Source organism: Lissotriton vulgaris, unplaced genomic scaffold (assembly GCF_964263255.1).
Source record: "Lissotriton vulgaris unplaced genomic scaffold, aLisVul1.2 SCAFFOLD_1795, whole genome shotgun sequence".
NCBI classification, from domain to species: Eukaryota; Metazoa; Chordata; class Amphibia; order Caudata; family Salamandridae; genus Lissotriton; species Lissotriton vulgaris.
The window spans coordinates 65,520-87,803 of record NW_028251578.1 but is presented as its reverse complement, the minus strand read 5'-3'; the positions used below and the strand labels follow the sequence as shown (position 1 = coordinate 87,803).

The 22,284-nt window shown below is 41.7% G+C and overlaps 2 protein-coding genes across 3 annotated transcripts in view; both read left to right on the top strand.

Moving 5' to 3' along the window:
* LOC147662838 (uncharacterized) overlaps positions 1-9,028 on the top strand; it is a 188,758-nt gene extending 179,730 nt beyond the window's left edge. For both annotated transcript variants that reach the window (XM_086950867.1, XM_086950866.1), the window contains exon 2: positions 5,982-9,028. In XM_086950867.1, coding sequence (XP_086806993.1) covers positions 6,643-8,751 — 2,109 coding nt within the window. In that variant the 5' untranslated portion in view covers positions 5,982-6,642 and the 3' untranslated portion in view covers positions 8,752-9,028. The remainder of the gene's footprint in view (positions 1-5,981) is intronic.
* LOC147662837 (uncharacterized) overlaps positions 1-22,284 on the top strand; it is a 254,639-nt gene that overhangs the window by 179,725 nt on the left and 52,630 nt on the right. The window lies entirely within an intron of this gene.

Here is a 22,284-nt window from a genome sequence, read left to right as displayed (position 1 = left end):
ACCATGAAGGATCATGTGCGATCTCTTTGTGGCAAAGGCTTCGCCATCTTGAAGTTTTTAGCTAGACTATTCCCTTGGATTCCACTGGACTGCAGACGTTCGGTCACACAAGCTCTGCTGGTCAGTCTCTTGGATTATGGCAACGCCTTATTTGTAGGCATGAATGAGCATTTATTCACACGCCTTTAAGTACTGCAGAACGCAGTGGCAAAACTTGTCTGCAACAAAGGAAAGCTTGAGTCTGCTTCAGGCTGTGTGAAAAAATTGCACTGCCTACCAATGCGTCAGAGAGCAGTTTTTAAACTGCTTAGCCATGCTCACAGAGCTCTTTATAAAACTGGCCCCTCAATACTCCAGGAGAAAATCGAATTTTATGTCCCCACAAGAAATCTTCGATCTCTCCAATCAGCCCTCGCCAGAACAAGACGCATATATTAAGTAAGGACATGAGGTCGCTCATTCTCCTATCTAGCAGCCAAGAAATGGATTGAGCTTCCTCAGGACCTAAGACACACCGCCAACTACCTCCAGTTCCAGAAAAAATTTAAAACATACCTTTTTCCCGAACTCTAATGTACCCGCTTTAACGTCAGCCCCGCAGAATTACCAGCACTGCTATAAGCGCCTTGATATCCCTAGGGATGAGTGTTGCGCTCTACAAATAACGCATACATAAATAAAGTTTAAAATAACCAGCCATTATTGGTTAGTTTTACATCAGACCTAATTCACTGCGTTCTTTTGGCCATTATCAAATGATTTAGGATGAGATGACCTTGATTAGAGTTTTGAGTCATCCAGTGTCGAGTCTTGGCCATCAGCTGAAGTGAAGATTTTTTAAGATTGGGACGTAGTAAAGGCACATTGACTAAAACTTGAACATACTGACAAGTTGCAGGACGGAAGTCCATGTGTTGTTGATTTGGTCTGCTGTGAGCCTGAGTAGACGGGGGATTAACCTTAACCCGTGGTCTTGATAAGTCGTGTGATTGCCCCTTACCCATAGACTCTTGTATGGTCACCTGTGGTGAGCAACACCTAGGGACCAAATCTACATGGTCTGGACCTATAGGATCCCTGCTGGGAGCCACTGATTTTCAACACAAGGATGACCAATAGAAATAGAGGGTGATTTAGCTAACTCACGACCAAGGATCATGTTTTCACAATTAAAACGCAAATTATGACTTTCACAATTATAATTTTTTAAGAGTTTTACAGACCTCAGAGGGATGACCGTAGGTGCTATCTGTAGAATCTAAACGGGCATAGATTGGTTGCAAAAGTTGTTTAAAGTTATCAATAAGATCACACCAATATGAGGAAAATACAGGGCCCGATTCACAGAATAAACTTAAGACTCAATCCTAAACTTACTACTATTTTGTTATTCACAGAATGCACTTACTACTTTTGGTATTCACAGAAGTTAGGATGTTGTCTTAAGTTTGTCTTAAAACAGACTTAAGACTGACTTAAGACAGACTTAAGACAAAATCCTAACTTCTGTGAATACCAAAAGTAGTAAGTGCATTCAGTGAATACCAAAAGTAGTAGGATTCAGTCTTAAGTTCATTCTGTGAATCGGGCCCGTAGTCTCTGAAAGTTGCTGGCTATTCATACATGTGGAACTCGCTGGCATAGAAACCTTTCTGATCTTTTTTGGCAGGACACTTGGAGGGCAGTGACTCATAACCTCTTTTTCATTTACCATTTACGGAGGTAGCATCAGTTGGATTCCCACTAAATGTAGAGGCAGGCTGTGAATGTTCGGGGGTTGGTACAGGGACTGCCGGTAATTCTGGAAGAAAAACCCCATATAGTTTTGTTACACCCCGCCTTAGTTGGAGAAACAACTAGATTAGATGACTGCCCTGTCCCTAACCCTAACGAAATTCTCATTTCTGTGAGTGCGATTTATTCTTCTAATGCTGATGTTGCCTTGGCAAGAAAGGTATTTAAAGAGGTAACAGTTACCTCCTCTGTTGCTCTCAGCTTTTTCTTGCCCATGGTGGGCCTGAAGCGGGGAAGTGTAGAAGTTAGAGGGGGGGCCCAGCCTCCTCTGGGCTCCGACGGGCATGGATGGGTCTGCCCTTGGCCCATGCAGAGGTACCACGCTGCTACCTTTAAGCAGCTGTAGTCCGTGCCCGGGCTCTGCTCCGATGCGGCCCCCACAGCGGGACCTCGCTGCTGCCTTTCAGCACCTCTGGGCGCGGGAAGAGTGATGCATCGTGGGGTGGAGCCTTAGGGCTCTAGTCAGTGCCATGGGTCTGCTCTGGTGTGTCCCCCACAGTGGGACCTCACTGCTGCCTTTAAGCACCTCCGGGCGCAGGAGAGTGATGCGGCGTGCGGTGGAGCGTGGGGACTGTAGTCCGTGCCCGGCCCTGCTCCAATGCGTCCCCAGGGAATCTCTAATAGAGTGCTCTACCTTGCACTCACTTCAATTGTCCAACTTGAGCATATTTGGAGACTTAAATCTTTCAACAATAAAGAAATCCAGGACTTTACTAATGACCTGGCCACTTTCCAATTAGCTCAGTTAGTAAAACATTCAACTATGAGGCCGGCCATCAGCGGGACCCTGTTTATCCAACCTGGCCACCCTTCAAACTGCTCCCCCTATTCCAGTGACCTGGTCAAACCATTATTTGGTGCCTATGACTATTGATAAACCTAGCATTGAAAAAACATTACCGGTAACCCCACAATGAGAAAGTAGTGGCATAAACTAGACCCATCTGCCTTTTCAAGGTTTATCGAAAGGAGTGTGCCTCTATTAGACTTCAATGTAAAACGAGCGGAGACTTCCACCAAAGCATGGAAATCTGCTCTGTTCTGAACAACCTGATTAAACCTACCTCCACTCGCGGATTAGCGGAAGCTTCTAACAGCCACTGCAGCAAGCTTGGTCAATGATCTTTATCTTTACTTTAACAGGGGTGAGGAAACAGTCAAACCTTTCTCTCTTGACACAGGGGCCTACCACTCGCAATGGGCTCCCTTGGACCAATTGGCTCTACATGACGCAGATTCTATTTCCACCTTAATGCGTCAAGTGAAATCTCGATCTCCAGATGACCCATTTAAACCTGATAATATTTTGAAATTTCAGGAGAGCGTCACACCCATATTTCTAGAATTAGCCAAACTCACGCTGAGCACAGAAGTATCAATATGGAAACACGCACAGTGATCCTTCACTAAATGCCACTCAGCCAGAAAACTATTGACCCATTTCTCTTCTGTCGTTTCCGTCCAAGAATGTGGAGAAACATGTAAACAATCTCCTAACCAAAATATTAGAACAATACAAATATTAGATTGTTCCCAAAATGGATTTAGATCATACAGCAACGAAACTGCTCTTTTAACAGTTACTGAATCCCTTTGCAGGACTACAGATGCCGGCAAATCCCAGGCTCTGATACTCCTAGATTTAAGTGTGTCTCACATGCAATAATATTAACTCGCCTGACTGACCTGAGGGTACAGGGCAAAGGTCTGGCCTGGTTTTCTTCCTTTTTAAAGAAGTGGTCCTTGCAAGTTATACCCCCCTTTCGTCTCATCACAAAGAGGACTGGCTCCTGGCATCTCCCAGGGTTTGGAGCTCAGTCCTACCCTTTTTAATATTCACGTCAGACCTCTGGTAAAGGTAGTTAATTCCTTTGGAATGTCACCAGTGTTGTATGCAGACGACACTCAGCTAATTATTTCCCTGTCAGCAGAGTTGACCAGCGGTTGTTTCAAATATAGAAATTGTCTAACAGCGGTGGTCGCATGGATGCACAACAACTGTTTAAAACTTAACTCCTGCTGGGCAGGCATACCCATCTCTGGAGTGATCAATGATGTCCAGAAATACTATGTACCCGTCGAACATAAAGTGGTGGTAGAAAACCTTGGGGTATGGATGGATAGCTCTTCATCCTTTGAAACCGAAGTCAAGATTCTAGCAGGGGAACTGTTTTGGTATCATAAGGAACCCAAAGCCAATTATAGGATACTTTTCCTGGCAATCCTGCCAACTGATTGTACAATCCCTTCTCATTTTGCTCCTGGACTTTTGCAAATAACTCTTTTGGGCTCAAAGAAATCTTTTCTGAACCGATTCAGCTCTTCTTCCCAACTTTTGAGCAAATTCCATTGGCTACCTATTGGAAAGCTTTCAAAGTTCAAAGCCCTATCCATCTCCCACAAAATCCATGCAAGCAAGGAGAACCCAGCCTAGCTGCTTGGATGCAATTTTACAAGCCCTCCAGAACACTACGCTCTGCCAATCTAAACAAGGCCCTCATCCCTCGTCACAGCAGAGCCAGAACAGGAGGTTGCTCCTTCCATGTCTTAGCTCTGACCCTATGGAATTCTATGCCTCCTAACCTTAGATAGAGTCAATATTACTTACTGATCCAGAAACAGTGGAAGACCCAGTTCTTCTCCATCTAGGCTGACGATTTCGTCTCTCTGCGGCTGTGTTTCATAGGATCCATTTATGTCCCTTGCTGATATTGTCTCACACCCGGACCCTCACCTTCCCCTCGAGGCAGGCAGTCTCCAGGTGTTGTGCTATCTAAGGCTCTGCTCTCTTCTTGTAAAGGGTCAAAGTGGTAACACCCCTGCAGCAAGTGCTTCTATCAGCCGCAGGAATAAGATATAGTGCACACCATTACCCAGCCCAGTAAAGGCCTGAAACAGACCGAAAAAGGAGCATGTACCTACAGGTTCGCCTCCTCTGTTTGTACCTCATTAGTAGCTACCTGTGCACTTCCTCCGTTTGTATGTCCCGGGTGAGCCTCTTTAATGACGCTTGTGATCCTGGTACTGCCAAGCATGGCTGTTTGTCTATCAGATCATTACCTGATGTCTGTTGTGTGCATCGAGTCACTCCTCTGCTTTAGCTGTGAGTGAACCCTGTGGAGCGAGTACGCAGACATAAGGGAGTATGGAAGGCGATGAACAGGGAGTAAGGTGAAGCTGATTTCAAGGAATACCCAAAGTTGTAAATGCTGCATGCACCTGCAACCGACATCTTGTCCCACTCTGCCAACGCTCCATCCACCCACAGAGTAGCATGCTGGCACCAAACGGAAAACATTAAGTCAGATGACATGGTAAGGTAGAAAAAGACAAAAAGCAGACATGTATTGACAGCAGAGATATCACAGGTATATTACTGGTTGTGATGGAATCTCTATAAGCAATGCTGTAATCTTCCCACAAATGTTTGAACCAACCCCAGGAAAGTGGCAAAGATAACTTAACAAACAGAAAAGTAAAGACAGAAGTTGGAACTTCAGCTGCTCGAGTGTGAACAGGAACGTATTGTCAAGAAGAGAGTGAACGGAGCTTCCTTTCTTATATACTTCCTGGAGCGTTACCTTTATTATATACTTCCTGAAGAGTTTTGTTTGTGATATGATTCTTGAAAGGGTTACTGTTGTTATACACTTCCTGAAACTGAAGTGACAGCAGCACATCCTGATCCATCTCTTTTACCACAATCTCTTCGTGTTTAAATGAAATCTTGCCCATGTTGCATCTTCCTAAAGCTGTACCTCTAGCAAGAGTGCGCTCCGTGTTATGTTATTTTGTGTCTTTTATAGCGCTCGGCTACTCAAGAGTGTCCCGGCGCTTTATTGACAACCTGAAAAAAGACAAACACAACACGCAGATTAAAAGAAAAGCAGGGTCAGCAAAATAAGGAAATCTAGGAAGTGAACAACCAAGTTTTCAGGCCCTTCCGTGTGTGCTCTTTCTGTACTAAGTTACTCTGTGAACACTGGAAAATCACCTCCTTTTCTGAAGTAGGTAAGAGTGACATGTTCAATGAAAGATTTACTTAAATATCTGTGTATGGTGAAATATCTCTTGGTAACTTTCATAAATGGTAAAGAAGAGATATCTTTTACAACTAGTTAAATATTGGGTATTCACATTCTCTTACATTTCCATTTAGTGATTTTAAATCTCTTTACATCCAATAGGAAACCTGCCTTGAATGCACAAAGGATCGTGAATAATGACAGTAATCGTGCAATTCTGAAAAAAGTGGTAAAAAAAATGAGCTCCAATATTCAGGAAAAGATCTGCACAGTCAGAGACTGAGGACCCTGAATATACACCGATAGATCCTGGAAGAAGCAGTCAAGAGCATATCAGTGGATGCACGCAACAGGACTAAGAACTGACCTATAGAAAATTAAGGCAACAACACTGACAAACCACCTCCTGTATAAACAGGCCTGCACCACCAACTTTGATCATGTGTCCGGTATGAGGTAGATACAGCATTGCTCTGCTTCCTGTAATGATGGCAGACCACCATTCAGCACACTAGGTGTATTATAAACTCTTTCTGGCCAAACCACAGGAACAAGAGAAAACCACAAGGGAGTGGAGCCAGAGGGTCTTTGATCTACAACAGACTGTGCTAATTTGCATCTTCCAGAAGGAAGACTAATCTTTACCCGTAACACACAAAACTATTATGCAATCTAAAGACATAACCACCTACAAAGAAGCTTTACTTGCCAAAATAATAATATATGTAGTTGGTGAGTCTTGTATTTCATTGTGAAATCTGAAATCAACCATCCCAAAATACCACACACACACCGGGAATTTTAGAATAGTGCTTTATCAACCATGTTAGCTCCTCAGGAAACGCACTCATGGGATGCAGACAATTATAAACCTGACCCACAGACCCTAACCAAAAAAAAAAAATCATACACTAGCAGCAAGAGCTTTAGTTTGTCATCGCTACTAAAGAACCATCAGCAAACACACACAGGAGAAGCAATGTACAATTGCAATGAATGTATGAAGAACTTTAGTCAGTTAACACTCCTAAAAGATAATCAGCGAACATATACAGGGGAAAAATTATACCATTGCAATGAATGTGCGAAGAACTTCAGTCTGTTATCACAACTCCAAACACCTCAGCGAACACACACTGGAGAAAAACCGTACCATTGCACTGAATGTTTGAAGAAATTCAGTCAGTTATTAGACCTCCAAGTACATAAACGAACACACACAGGGGAAAAACCATTCAAGTGCAGTGAATATGGAAGTAGTTTTAGTGATTCCTCAACACTCAGGAGTTATCAGCGAACACACACAGGGAAAAAGCCATTTCAGTGCAGTGAATGTATAAAGAGCTTCAGTCTGTTATCACATCTCCAATCACATCAGCGAACACATACTGGGGAAAAACCATACCATTGCAATGAATGTGGAAGTAGTCTTAGTCATTCCTCAACTCTCAGGAGTCATCAGCAAACACACAAACGGGAAAAGCCATTCCAGTGCAATGAATGTGGAAAGAGCTTTAGTCAGTTATCAACTCTCCAATCACATCAGCGAACACACACAGGGGAAAAACCATTCCAGTGCTATGAATGTGGAAGTAGTTTTAGTGATTCCTCAAATCTCAGGAGTCATCAGCGAACACACACAGGGGAAAAACCATTCCATTGCAATGAATGCGGAAGTCGTTTTAGTTATTCCTCAAATCTCAGAAGTCATCAGCGAACACACACAGGGGAAAAACCATTCCAGTGCAGTGAATGTGGAAGTAGTTTTAGTCATTCCTCAACTCTCAGGAGTCATCAGCAAACACACAAACGGGCAAAGCCATTCCAGTGCAATGAATGTGGAAAGAGCTTTACTAGGTCATCAGACCTACAAAAACATAATCGAACACACACTGGGGAAAAACCATTCCAGTGCATTGAATGTATGAAGAGCTTTAGTCAGTTATCAACTCTCAAATCACATCAGCGAACACACACTGGGGAAAAACCATTCCAGTGCTATGAATGTGGAAGTAGTTTTAGTGATTCCTCAAATCTCAGGAGTCATCAGCGAACACACACAGGGGAAAAACCATTCCATTGCAATGAATGTGGAAGTCGTTTTAGTGATTCCTCAAATCTCCGGAGTCATCAGCGAACACACACAAGGGAAAAACCATTCCAGTGCAGTGAATGTGGAAGTAGTTTTAGTACTTCCTCAAATCTCAGGAGTCATCAGCGAACACACACTGGGGAAAAGCCATTCCATTGCAGTGAATGTTTGAAGAGCTTCAGTCAGTTATCACAACTCCAAACACATCAGCGAACACATACTGGGGAAAAACCATACCATTGCTATGAATGTGGAAGTAGTTTTAGTGATTCCTCAACTCTCAGGAGTCATCAGAAAACACACAAACAGGAAAAGCCATTCCAGTGCAATGAATGTGGAAAGAGCTGTAGTAGGTCATCAGACCTACAAAAACATAATCGAACACACACTGGGGAAAAACCATTCCAGTGCATTGAATGTATGAAGAGCTTTAGTCAGTTAACAACTCTCCAATCACATCAGCGAACACACACAGGGGAAAAACCATTCCAGTGCTCTGAATGTGGAAGTAGTTTTAGTGATTCCTCAAGTCTCAGGAGTCATCAGCGAACACACACAGGGGAAAAACCATTCCATTGCAATGAATGTGGAAGTTGTTTTAGTGATTCCTCAAATCTCAGGAGTCATCAGCGAATACATACTGGGGAAAAACCATACCATTGCAATGAATGTGGAAGTAGTTTTAGTCATTCCTTAACTCTCAGGAGTCATCAGCGAACACACACAGGGGAAAAACCATTCCAGTGCAGTGAATGTATGAAGAAATTCAGTCAGTCATCAGCCCTCCGGAGGCACCAGCGAACACACACGGGGGAAAAAACCACACCACCCAGCCAGTGAGGAACAGCAACAAGACTGCTCATCAGCACACCAATCCTTATATATAACACACTCCAGGGGTTTGCTCCAGTGTCAAACTCACTTTACTTTCACGTTAACAGCAACAAGTTCTAAACTGGAGAATTTATATTTAGGACAAGTGGTTTGCACGGCCATTAGTGGCATAATACATTTGAAACCCAATACTTTATAGATCTGTATTAATGATATATAACCAAACACCACCCATGTATGGACATCCAAGAGCCTTTAATAACCACACTACAGAGGTGTGTACCAGGATTTGCTTTAACATTAACATGAACTAAATTATTATAAAGCAAGAACAATCATGATGCTATGAAATGTACACAATGATGGCTAGATGTTACATGTTAATAAAAAATTTATGTTGTTAGACGTAATAAAACAACAAATGTATTTGAATTCATGGTATTTGACTGCTGAGTGTATATAAGGCGATCTTAGATGTGATTTCTTCCCTACACTTTAAAGATAATTTGTGATGTCAGCAAGAAGCCTAGTTTATAGAGGGGTCAAATCTTGATAGCATGACTGCATTGAGCTGGGAGTCTGGCGCAGGTGGTGAGAGGCTGTTCTTTGCTTGAGGTGGTACTACCTCTCCTTCTGTGTTAATGAAGAGAGAAGTGCTACCAGTAATACTGAGCTCTGGGATTCACAGCTGTGTTGGGAACTTAATTCAGTCTTTTTTACCCAATCAATACCTGATTTATTTAGGAAAGCTAAAATATGTCTGTATCTTGGCAGTCCTCTTGTTAATAATCCATAAAAATACCACAGGGATTTAAACATGAATTTGGCAAATACAAAATTGTTTTTTTTTTAAGGTTCTTATATAGCACTGCTTCATCTAATAATGTCTGATGGGTTTTCTTCGAGCCCTTCGAGAAGTTTTCCATTGACAGACTCGATGGGATTTCCGATGAAAGGCTGACAATCTGTCCAACTCTAAACAAGGATGGTGGGTGGGCCTTTGGTTTGGCTGGTGTAACGCTTTGTTGCATTGTTGCCCTAAATCCAACCCGCCTATCTTTAGTGATTTTTCTATTTTGAGTTACATTTGAAGAATGTCCTGCTCATTTATAGTTTGACAGGGGTCCACGGTCTGCCAGAGGAACAGGTGTAATAACTTCCACTACCCCGTTAGACTACCGTCCATCATATTTAGCGATCTCCACGAACCTGGCTATCTCTGTGTCTTCAAGGAGCAACAGGAGCTCCTCTAAAAGCATCTAAAGTTTGCTGAGTCGTTGCCATTTTTCACACGGTTGCACAAAAGACAATTTGGTTTTACTCCTTAAGTGAGAGTTTGCTCTTTGTAAAACCAATAAATCAGGTACTTGATATCCTGAGAGGTTTCTACAAGGGAGTCTAGGTCATTTTTCATAGATTCTTTCTGTTTGATACAACCAGTCTTTTGTTATGTTCCTGAAGAGAAACACGTAAGTCAGAATGCCTACCATAAGTAGGGTGGACGGTCTGATGTACTTACACCAACAGCCCCATGTATGTCGGTCATTGTAGTGAGGGTTCCTGAGGTTCTGACCTCTGTTCAAACAGAGGGGTACAGTGATAGCTTCGTCTCACCAACCTCCAAAATTCTCCAATTTATTTTTATAATCCTTTTAATACAATTTGCTAATGGATTATACATGAGAACCACGGCCATGCTTTCTTCTCTTACTCATGCATAAGGGTGCAGGAGGTTGTCTATGATCTTGGCCTCTTCTTCGCCTGCTTTAGTCCTTCTGGGGTAACCTCTTCCAAAAATGTATCCTTTAAGGATTTCTGTTGTTTCATTAAAGAGCGTTATTAGAAACAGTTTCTCCAAATTTGTAAAACTGTTGAAAGTTACTGACATACCAAGTGAAGTTGTCTTTATTTCCTGCTGACAGGAGAAGCGCTCTTGATGGCTTGCTAATGAATGTAGACTAAGGGTCATATTTTTCTTCCTGACTCTTGATTTGAACAAGCCTTGAAAAGGTGCGACTCTCTCGCCCCACTATCACCATTCACAGAAGAAAAAATAGTAATAAACTGTTTTTGAAACTTCGTTAGCAGAATCAAGATTTACACATCATGCCAGTGTGAAAATAAGTAACATGTTTGTGCGGGTACCACAACTTTTATATTAAAAGCACAAGCTGTTTTGTTGACATGCTTGTATTTAAAAGATGTTGCTACTGCAAAAGCCCCAGCTTTTAATAGTGAGATGTTCAACTTCATTTAATCAGGGAGGTAGAGAAATACCGAGCTGGAAAAAAATAAACACGGTTCAAAATGACTGCCATAAAATAATCTTCATCTCAGACATGCAGTTCTTTACCTTTAGGAGGGACATTTCCCTTCTTACATTTTTTAAGTAAATCGAATGAACCAACTTTGTCAAAAAAATTAAGATATTGCATTCTTCTTTGTGTGCACCTTTGAAAGCCGATCTCCTGTTCTTTCACACACATATGTGATTTCTCCAAATTGCTCTTAATAGTTACAGTTCCTATCAAGCAGGCAGCAGTAGTTACTACCAGCACTTCGTAAACACCAATCACATAAACCGAATACTCAAAAGACAGTTAGAAATACCAGGATTGCTGAATGGGAGCAGAAGTAAATCTAAGCTGTTATTAAAAATAAGACCCCTACGGCAAATAAAGCACCAGAGTATGTGTACCACTGAGTTGGGTACTAAGCATTTGTAATACAGCGCCAAAAAACCATTGGACGAATGTTTATTTCACAAATGCATGTATGTGTCCCTATCTGGTACATATTTTCTCCCAACATTGACATACAAACGGATATGCTTTGAATCTGCATTCTGCCCATTGCTCCTTCCTGCTCATTTCTCTACTTCTTTCACTTAACGGAGGATACCATGCTTGATGCTGACAGCACCACATTATATTTTAGGCCGTCTGGGTTGCAGAGCTAAGTTGGTCTAGGAAGGGGATTCTGCACTGGACTAAAGTGACGATGTGCCTAAGTCATGATGTTAGGGGGTAAAATTCCAATTATATCAAAAGTCAAAAAATGAGAAGAGGATGGGCTAGCTTCAGATTGACAAATTCAGAGGGTTGCCAGAAAGGAGGTCCTAGAAGGAGGAGTCTGTTGTAATGTAGCTTGTGCATCCTCCCTATGCTTGCCCCTGCTCTACTGCTTGGCCCTTGATGATGTCATCGGAATGTTGGGAGGGTTGAACAGTAAGGAGATGTCAGTTGGTATGAGGGGCTGAGCAGTGGAACTGCTCCTGGTGGGGTCTGTTTCTTGTATCTACATAACATCTTGTACTAAGGATCTTAAGTGAACAATAAAGCTAGGATCCTGGATACATCTATGGACTACAGATCATCCTTATTTTAACACTGGCGACAAGATTTATGAACCTGCGTGTATTTTTATGGACTTTGGACTAAGGGAACCTCAAGCACATTTGGATTTGAAGAAACCTGGCACTGCAAAGGCCCCACCAGTGACCACATCATCGGTCGCCCTTTCATGTAAGTGCCAGTTTCTGTTTCACTGACTTTACTTAACAACATTGGTCTGCTGTAATTTACTACAAGCTGTTTGGAGAGAGGGTACTGTGTTTAATGCTTAGAGTGTGCTCCCTGCTGCTAAAAAAAAAAAGAGAATGACATGGAAATTTGAGCCCCGTACTCATTAGGGAAAAAAGTGTGGTTTTCATTTCTGGCCTGCCTCACTATTTAGGATCTGCAAGCTTTTCATGTCCGGTATTTGACTCTGTACAAATCTGGTGAGGAGAAAACATCAACAAGTCTTGGTGTTGTGGGATGGCACAATCGACTCTTTGTCTCTCTGTTCGAATCGGAACAAATATGTCAAATGAGTCAAGCGTTTGGTTTGCTGTGCTTTACATGTTTGGTTAACAGAGCCTATAAATCAACAAAGCCATTTCAAAATGCTTACTAATGTAATGCTCGTGAATTTTTGACCGCAGTTTATTTTTGTAACAGTATGCTGCCCGGCGTGTGAAAACTGAAAGCAGATTTATTGTCTGAGAGCTGAGCTCTGTTTCTGCAAACGGAGCGGAAATTAACACCCTGCTCACACAATGATAATTTAGTCTTGATGAATGACTATCTACTGTGAAGCTCGAGGGATTTGGAGTTTCAGGATCGGGGAAATATAGCAGCAGTGTTGGAGGTCTTGGCTGTCTTGAAAAAATAAACGGCAAAGTTGCCTGCTCGTGTTTAAACTGGGACTGTGCTAATGAAGTGCGATGTGGCAGAGAGGAGCGGAGAGGAGTGGGAAGCACAGGGATAACACGTAATTAAATGCTCTGAAGTATTCCACGTTTCATCGCACTTTGAGAAAGAGATGTGGTTTTCTTTTACATTTAAGCACTGGTGAGGTTTTTTCGTTAAGCAACTGTCATGTGGCTGTGCTCTTTGCGTAACGTTCAAATATTCAAATGTAATCAGCTTGCGCTATCACACGTTACTCACCACTCCTTGCAGCACAGCTAGCAAAGCTTTTGTGACGTCCTGTTTTTTGTTCATGTTTGAGAGCACGCTGAAGCCGGTAACCCCCCGGCATGACGTTCTTGAACTTGCCACCATCTTTGTTACCATAGAGATGACCATTACAACCGGAACGATAACGACAACATTTCTTCATGCAAACCTTTCCTTGGCAGAACTCTGAACCCATTCGGAGTTTATTTGGAGCAACTTTGGATATTTTCAAAACCGATCAACAGTGCCATCTTGTGGTTTTGTGGCACATTAACATTTCAGCTTGGCGCAGGGACTTGGGACTTTCGTAGAGGTACTGTTGAGTGACTGTTTGTTTTTCAAAGATGCATTTCCTTGCCGTGCTGCTAGTGAATCTAACAGAGTGGGCCATTTTTTCTGCTTGTCTACGGTGACAAGCACAATTTCTCTCACCTTTAATTGATTTATACTGTGATTTGCATGTGTTTTAATGTACTTAACATATCAGTGCATGTTTTAGGTGTGTGTTTGTGCTTAGCATTCACTGTATGTTCCTGTCCTGTCCTGTTTGAGAGTGCGCATGTTTGGGCACTATTGTGTGTATTTGGGGTCATATTGGAAGTGTATTGGGAGTTGTTGTGCTTGTACGCTTTTTGGACAGTGTTGTTTATATATGGAAAAGGGGAAGTGTGTCCTGCATTATGTGCTGTACATGTTGCACTTTTGGTTTTGGTTGGTGTGCAGTAGGGGGAATATGTGAATCCCTCGTCCTGCTGCTTCTTTTGGTTGTGGGTGACATAGGTCTGTCACCCCATAGGCAATGTCTGCCTTTATAGTTATTGGTTTTGGTTGGTGTGTAGTAGGGGGGTATGTTGTATCCCTAGTCCTGCCACATAAGTTTTTGGTTGGTGTGTAGTAGGGGGGTATGTTGTATCCCTAGTCCTGCCACATAAGTTTTTGGTTGGTGTGTAGTAGGGGGAGTATGTTGTATCCCTAGTCCTGCCACATAGGCTATGTTGCCTTTATTGTTTCTTTCAAGGTTTTTGGGTGGTGTTTTTACCCAATAGGGTGGTGATTTGCCCTATACTAGGTTTTCTGTGTTTTGGGAGGTGTTTTCCCCAATAGGGAGGTGTTTTCCCCTATACAATATGTTTCTGTGTTTTGGGAGGTGTTTTCCCCATTAGGGAGGTGTTTTCCCCTATACAATATGTTTCTGTGTATGGTGTACCTGAGTTGCCTTAGGACTTTTGTGTGGATCTTCGGTTATGGAATTATTTATAAATGTATTTCCAGTGTTAGAGGGTTTAGGATTTGAAGGTTGAATTGCTGTGTTATTTGGCCTTTTATTCTGAATCTTCTCGACATTCTTCTTGTGCTATTTCATCTTTGCACTTTGACTTATTGCGAGTTATATTGTACACCTACATTATGACTCATATGTTTTTAATGTGTTTGGAGTGTTAGAAGGTTTAGGACTTGAAGGTTGAATCGCTGTGTTATTTGACCTTTTATTCTGAATCTTCTCGACATTCTTCTTGTGCTATTTCATCTTTGCACTTTGACTTATTGCGAGTTATATTGTACACCTACATTATGACTCATATGTTTTTAATGTGTTTCGAGTGTTAGAAGGTTTAGGACTTGGATGTTGAATCGCTGTGTTATTTGGCTCTTTGTTTCTGAATCTTTCTGACATTACCTTTGTGCTTTTTCATCTTTGCACTTTGACTTATTGTGAGTTATATTGTACACCTACATTATGACTCATGTTTTGAATGTGTTTGGAGTGTTGGAAGGTTTAGGAGTTGGATGTTGAATCGCTGTGTTATTTGACCTTTTATTCTGAATCTTCTCGACATTCTTCTTGTGCTATTTCATCTTTGCGCTTTTACTTATTGTGAGTTATATTGTACACGTACATTATGACTCATGTTTTGAATGTGTTTGGAGTGTTGGAAGGTTTAGGAGTTGGATGTTGAATCGCTGTGTTATTTGACCTTTTATTCTGAATCTTCTCGACATTCTTTTGTGCTATTTCATCTTTGCACTTTGACTTATTGTGAGTTATATTGTACACCTACATTATGACTCATGTTTTGAATGTGTTTGGAGTGTTGGAAGGTTTAGGAGTTGGATGTTGAATCGCTGTGTTATTTGACCTTTTATTCTGAATCTTCTCGACATTCTTCTTGTGCTATTTCATCTTTGCGCTTTTACTTATTGTGAGTTATATTGTACACGTACATTATGACTCATATGTTTTGAATGTGTTTGGAGTGTTAGAAGGTTTAGGACTTGGATGTTGAATCGCTGTGTTATTTGACCTTTTATTCTGAATCTTCTCGACATTCTTCTTGTGCTATTTCATCTTTGCGCTTTTACTTATTGTGAGTTATATTGTACACCTACATTATGACTCATGTTTTGAATGTGTTTGGAGTGTTAGAAGGTTTAGGACTTGAAGGTTGAATCGCTGTGTTATTTGACCTTTTATTCTGAATCTTCTCGACATTCTTCTTGTGCTATTTCATCTTTGCACCTTTACTTATTGCGAGTTATATTGTACACCTACATTATGACTCATATGTTTTGAATGTGTTTGGAGTGTTAGAAGGTTTAGGACTTGGATGTTGAATCGCTGTGTTATTTGACCTTTTATTCTGAATCTTCTCGACATTCTTCTTGTGCTATTTCATCTTTGCACTTTGACTTATTGCGAGTTATATTGTACACCTACATTATGACTCATGTTTTGAATGTGTTTGGATTGTTGGAAGGTTTAGGACTTGGATGTTGAATCGCTGTGTTATTTGACCTTTTATTCTGAATCTTCTCGACATTCTTCTTGTGCTATTTCATCTTTGCACTTTTACTTATTGCGAGTTATATTGTACACCTACATTATGACTCGTATGTTTTGAATGTGTTTGGAGTGTTGGAAGGTTTAGGACTTGGATGTTGAATCGCTGTGTTATTTGACCTTTTATTCTGAATCTTCTCGACATTCTTCTTGTGCTATTTCATCTTTGCACTTTTACTTATTGCGAGTTATATTGTACACCTACATTATGACTCGTATGTTTTGAATGTGTTTGGAGTGTTGGAAGGTTTAGGACTTGGATGTTGAATCGCTGTGTTATTTGGCTCTTTGTTTCTGAATCTTTCTGACATTACCTTTGTGCTTTTTCATCTTTGCACTTTGACTTATTGTGAGTTATATTGTACACCTACATTATGACTCGTATGTTTTGAATGTGTTTGGAGTGTTAGAGGGTTTAGGATTTGAAGGTTGAATTGCTGTGTTATTTGACCTTTTATTCTGAATCTTCTCGACATTCTTCTTGTGCTAGTTCATCTTTGCACTTTTACTTATAGTGAGTTATATTGTACACCTACATTATGACTCATGTTTTTAATGTGTTTGGAGTGTTAGAAGGTTTAGGACTTGGATGTTGAATCGCTGCGTTATTTGGCTCTTTGTTTCTGAATCTTTCTGACATTACCTTTGCGCTTTTTCATCTTTGCACATTTACTTTTAGTGAATTATTTTGCATGTGTGCTTATGATTCCTTTGTTGATTTTGATGAAAGGGGGATGTGTTTTAATGTAGTTGTGCATCCTCCCTATGCTTGCCCCTGCTCTACTGCTTGGCCCTTGAGGATGTCATCGGAATGTTGGGAGGGTTGAACAGTAAGGAGATGTCAGTTGGTATGAGGGGCTGAGCAGTGGAACTGCTCCTGGTGGGGTCTGTTTCTTTTATCCACATAACATCTTGTACTAAGGATCTTAAGTGAACAATAAAGCTATGATCCTGGATACATCTATGGACTATAGATCATCCTTATTTTAACAGAGTCCTAAATTGCTTTATACCAAAACAAATGGTAGCCAAATCTGCAACACTACTCCGAGGAGCCACATTAGTAATTCAAAGCACCTATTTCTTTACAGTACAATTTAGATTTAAAAAAAAGATAAGGAACACCAGTGTTAATAAAACGAGCGGGCAGTCCAGTTGATTGACTTACGTTTTACTGTTGTAAATCTTTCAGTGCAAATTGTAGTAAGGTGCCTAGACCACAAAGAGGAACAGAGGCTCACTGCCTAGCCTGCTCTCTTCGAATTAATTTAAGCAATCTTTTAATCAGTGCATGAATTGTATTCGCAAAGGCATTACAACTGTTGTGGGGAAATTCTTGAACTGCTGAGCTGGGAAGATACTTTTATTCGTCTGTACAGCAGTCTCTCTCAATAAATACAGTTTCAATCCAGTTATTTTTCTGTCAACTGCTGTCTTCCCGGGTCACCAACTCTGAGCAGTGTTTTCTGCTTTGCACAACTGTGTCCCATAGTTACAGCTATCAGATCTTGTTTCCTCTGTTTCACTGCTACTTTCCTGGCACTTTTTCTTCTGTTGCTGTCTCGTTTTCTTTGTGCAACAGCCTCTCTCAATCTCCATTCCCCTATCTGTGCAGTCTTCTGACAGTTTTACATCCACGGCAGGCTCTTCTCTTCTTTGAATCAGAAAAATAAGGGGGAAGTCGAGGTATATGCTAGGTCCACCCTCCTAATTCAATGGTAAACCTGAAAACCCGAGATACCGGGTGAAGAACCTAGCCAAAGGTGGAAGAGATGCTCACTCAATGTGAGTCAGAAAATCAGCAGGAAAGAAAACATTCTTTCTTGAGTCCCCTCACTCACCAGGGTTTCCCCTTGTTGACATGCCTCATCATAGGGCCATCTCAGTCCTCTACGAACTGAGGTGTGCTGCGACTTGCAGAATTACGTAGGAGCACTTCAGTGAAGACTATGTGTGGTGCAAAAGTGTAGTGGAGTGGACAGAGGCGAGTTAAAAATACCTGGCTAGTGGGCGAAATTACTTTATTCTTGCTCCTAGTTGGTATGTCTAAAAAGGTGTAAGATACTGGAAAAACCTAGCTTAAATGGGTTAGGAATCCCTAGTATATGTCAACATGTTTCGAGTATTCCCCAGAGCTCTTCGTCAGGAATACACAGGGACCAGCCCTGTGTACGCCACTCCTAAATGACCTATGTTCAGGTAATCAAAGGACATTAAAAATGAAAGTGCGCTGCAACTAATAAGTATGCGTTAATACATACGATCAGGCATTGTCATGTAGTATGCATATTTTATTTATTTATTTATTTTTTCAATTTATAGGGCGCAACAGCTACCCAAAAAGGGTTTCCCGGCGCCTAGACACAGCTAGTTTGAGGACAGGAGAAAGGGGTAATGGCTATTGAGTATTATTGTTCAAATAGCCAGGTCTTAACAAGCTTTCTGAACCTGATGTAATTTTCTTCCTTTCGGATGAAGGGAGGGAGTGTGTTCCAGAGGGAAGGTCCCAGATGGGCGAAGGATCTGCCACCTATAAGGTAGCAAAATTGTGCCCCATAGTCTTGGGGGGATGAGGGTTCTCGTGTTCCTAATTTTGGCGGGAGTTCTCCTCACAGTATGTCACCTGGTTGGTTCCCCTCCGGTGTGAAGGGGAACCAACTAGGTGACATACCTGAGATCCTATCTGTTTATTGCCGACTGCAGGGCCACCTGGGATCCTATCTATTATCAGCTTGTGGCTGTCACTATTGTAGCTAATATTAAACTACCTGGCTTCTTCATGTAAGTCTTACAGAATGGTGAACACACGTAGATTGACTATTGTATACACCACACTTTGTTGATGGGAAAACCTGTGGGGGAGCATCCTGTAATTTGACTATTAAAAATGGAATAAGGATAAGTAACAACTCCAACCCTCAACATCTCTAAATAAAATGGAAGTAAAACTAGCAGGGAAAAATCAGCTGCTAATATCTCCAATGGTACGTATATTTGGGAACCACTTACAATCAAAAGAATGGCTGCCCTATATATTTCAATTAGTGGCTCATAAGGAGTCCATGGATTTCAATTCCGCATTTTTGAGCTCACTGCATTTCAAGGCCCCACCACATCATAAACGAAACAAGAGATAGAAAAATAAAAAAAAAATATTTTCTTTTTCAGAATATACTTTTTTTCTTTTTCACAATTGTGTCATAAAATATCACTTCACATGACAGTAGTTCAATCATAAAAACAGCCCCACATCACCCTCAAATCTTTCATTCAGACACAACAGAAAAACTCCTCTAACATATCCTCATGCAACCATCCATTACATTCAGTTTATAAAGGGATACATCATCCATACATATCTCCAAGTTATACACTGAAGATGTCCTGTAGTGTCTTCTCAGCAGAGCGCCGGAGACCAAATATGATAATATTAGGACGGGAAGTAGAAGCGCCAACGCACGTTTCGGTGCCAGGCCAGTCTACGGCCGCACCTTCATCAGGGCACATACACGATGGGAGATGGGGGGGGGGGGGCGTCAGACAATATCACAAGGCGGCCAATCTCATACCTGGAAAACAGGATATACGATGTAATAAAGATCCTTCAAGGTTACTAGAAGGCGGCTATTCGTGGGAGCAGAGCACCAATAATGAGTTACACTGACAGCGAGTCTCCAACTTCGCGTTGATTCAAGGAGCTTCTGTTCGGCAGAAAACAGATATAGCAGGTCTTTAATTAGAGTTCCGAGGTGAGACAATTCTCAAAGCAATAGATTTTTAAAAGAGTGGCTAGCAGTCCGGAAGCACGCCGTCAAGGCGGCAAGTAGGATTGGTGGCTCTGTGGTGGGTCCGTCCAAGCCCCGGGGGAAATCTGATTATATAGTTCGATAACTTGTAAGCTCTGTCACTAATAAGCGGAAACTCCTGTCTCAGTGTTCCCGTGAATTCTCCGCCGCACGTTCTGTCGGTAATGGATCCGTTACGTATATTTGGGAAACCAAAGAAACTCCAAATAGGTTTGACTTCATAAAGGACCTAATGGGAGCCATGTTAACTATACAACCAGATTCATGTAAGCTGCAAACCCCAATTAAACCGCTGAGTGAGGCAAGAATAACAAGATCAAATCGAGGATTAGGTGCGCCTGACCAATATGAAGTGGATCAAATACCTACAATAAAGGAAGAATCTGCCAATCAATGGGGGCAAATAACTGATTTGGAACTGTTAACTGTCCCCTTAACCTCACATTTGAAGCCTGGGGACTTAAGTTCATCTCAATTATTGTCTGGAGTTGCTCAACAGTTATTGTCATCGGGAGCACCTCTTCCAATTGAAGCATCAGTAAAAATTAAAAATGTAAACTCTGGAGTGGAACCTATGCCCTTAACTCAAACAAACCAGGTATATCAATGTAGCCCCATTATAGGAGTTGATCCGCATAAAACAATTGGAACCAATGACTTATCACAATCTCTTCAAATAAATACTAATATAATTTTGAACGATATGAAACAAAAAAGGAGACTGGAGAGTCCTAAGCAGGGTAATGGAAATCAAGATAATATGCACGAATATATTTTGAAATCAGACAATCTGCAGTGTTGGAGAACACCCTACCAAAATAATGATCATAACAGCAGGTCGCAACATGCACAGTTAAATAGAAAAGAGGAAGAACAACTAAGCCCCTTTTGTGAGAATATTAAACACCAGGAACACTACCCTCTGGAAATTGGGACTCCATGGCAACCTTCTTTTTAAAACTTCGCAACTGACATTAGAGGCATTAAAGTACCAATCGAATAAAATGGAGGTGGAAAAAGATCTTAAAACAACAGAGAGCCAGGAATAAGTTTAAAAACAGTATAATTTCTTTATCTCCTCTAAAAGCAGTAATAGGAAATAGATTACAGAATTTAAACGAAGATATTAAAGAAACTCAGAACCAGCCCGATAAAGTTACAGAAGTAAGAAACCACTTTTCACTTTGTTCAATAAAAAAATGCCTGAAGATAACATCGTAGACTTAAGTAACGCCATTAATGATCTAACAGACTGACCTGAAATATAAAAACTTGAAGAACAATACCAAATTGTCAAGTTAGAAGTTGAGGGAAATAAAATGATTGCAAAACTGGAATTATTGCAAAAAGGAAAGAATAGAGCTAATATTAAGGGTACTATGACTGATCAAGATCATTTGGGAGCACCGGAAAATAAGTGGAAAATCGAGGTACCGCAGAAGCAGGTTATTGATGGAAGCAAGAATCATTAGACGTTGGAAAGTTTAATTAAGAGTCAACAACCAACCATACTGTCACCGGGTCACGAACCCATCAGGATCCTTCCTTGTGACAGACTTCTCGTCTTCCCTGCAGGAATGGTCCGGGCCCTTTAAGGGAAGTCTGGAGTCCCTTGACAGCGAGTCCGCCCCTCTGACGTCAGTGGAGAACAGCCTATCCCCAAACGAGTACGTCAAAGAAAAGGAGGACCCGGGAGACACCGGGGTGCTATGGTGCCGTGGAGATCGCAAGCCGCGCAGAAGAAGCCGACGGGAAGAAGGTGTGGAGGACGCCGACCCGGACCTGAGAAGCATTGGACCCGGAGCAGAGCCAGACGTCCACGAACCATCGGAGCAGGAGAGAGAAACCTTGACGCGGGAGAAGCCAGGAGGCCACCGGTCCCATGCCCCGGCCAGCCACGCGCAGGAAGACGCGTGGCTCAAGCAGGTACGGGGTCGTTTCCGTACTCTTCTTAACTTTGGAAAAGGGGGAACCGGGTAGCGGGAGGCTCCAGGACACAACAATTGCTTTGTGCACTTTCACCGCACGTTGGGCTTAATCCATCTGTAGTTCTGTTGGTGACGGTGGTTCGCTCTCACATCCGATAGCTACCCTCACTCCCTTTTCCCACATATTCGTTTAGAAACCAGGCAGTGAAATAATTGCTGAGTTTGTATTTTGTTTTTTTGCATATACCGGGCATATCGAGAGGATCAGCCAAGACGACCTCCCGAAGAAACCAAAGCAGGAAGTCATAGCCAGTACCTGGGACTGTATGCAAGAGTTTGGACTGTAGAACTCGCTCTTTCAACCGAATAAAACGTTTTTGCAAAGACCCATTTAGTGGCTCCTTCCCTCCTTGTATACCCATAAGGTTACACATACTAAGGACTTGGGACCAAATGTTAGAAAA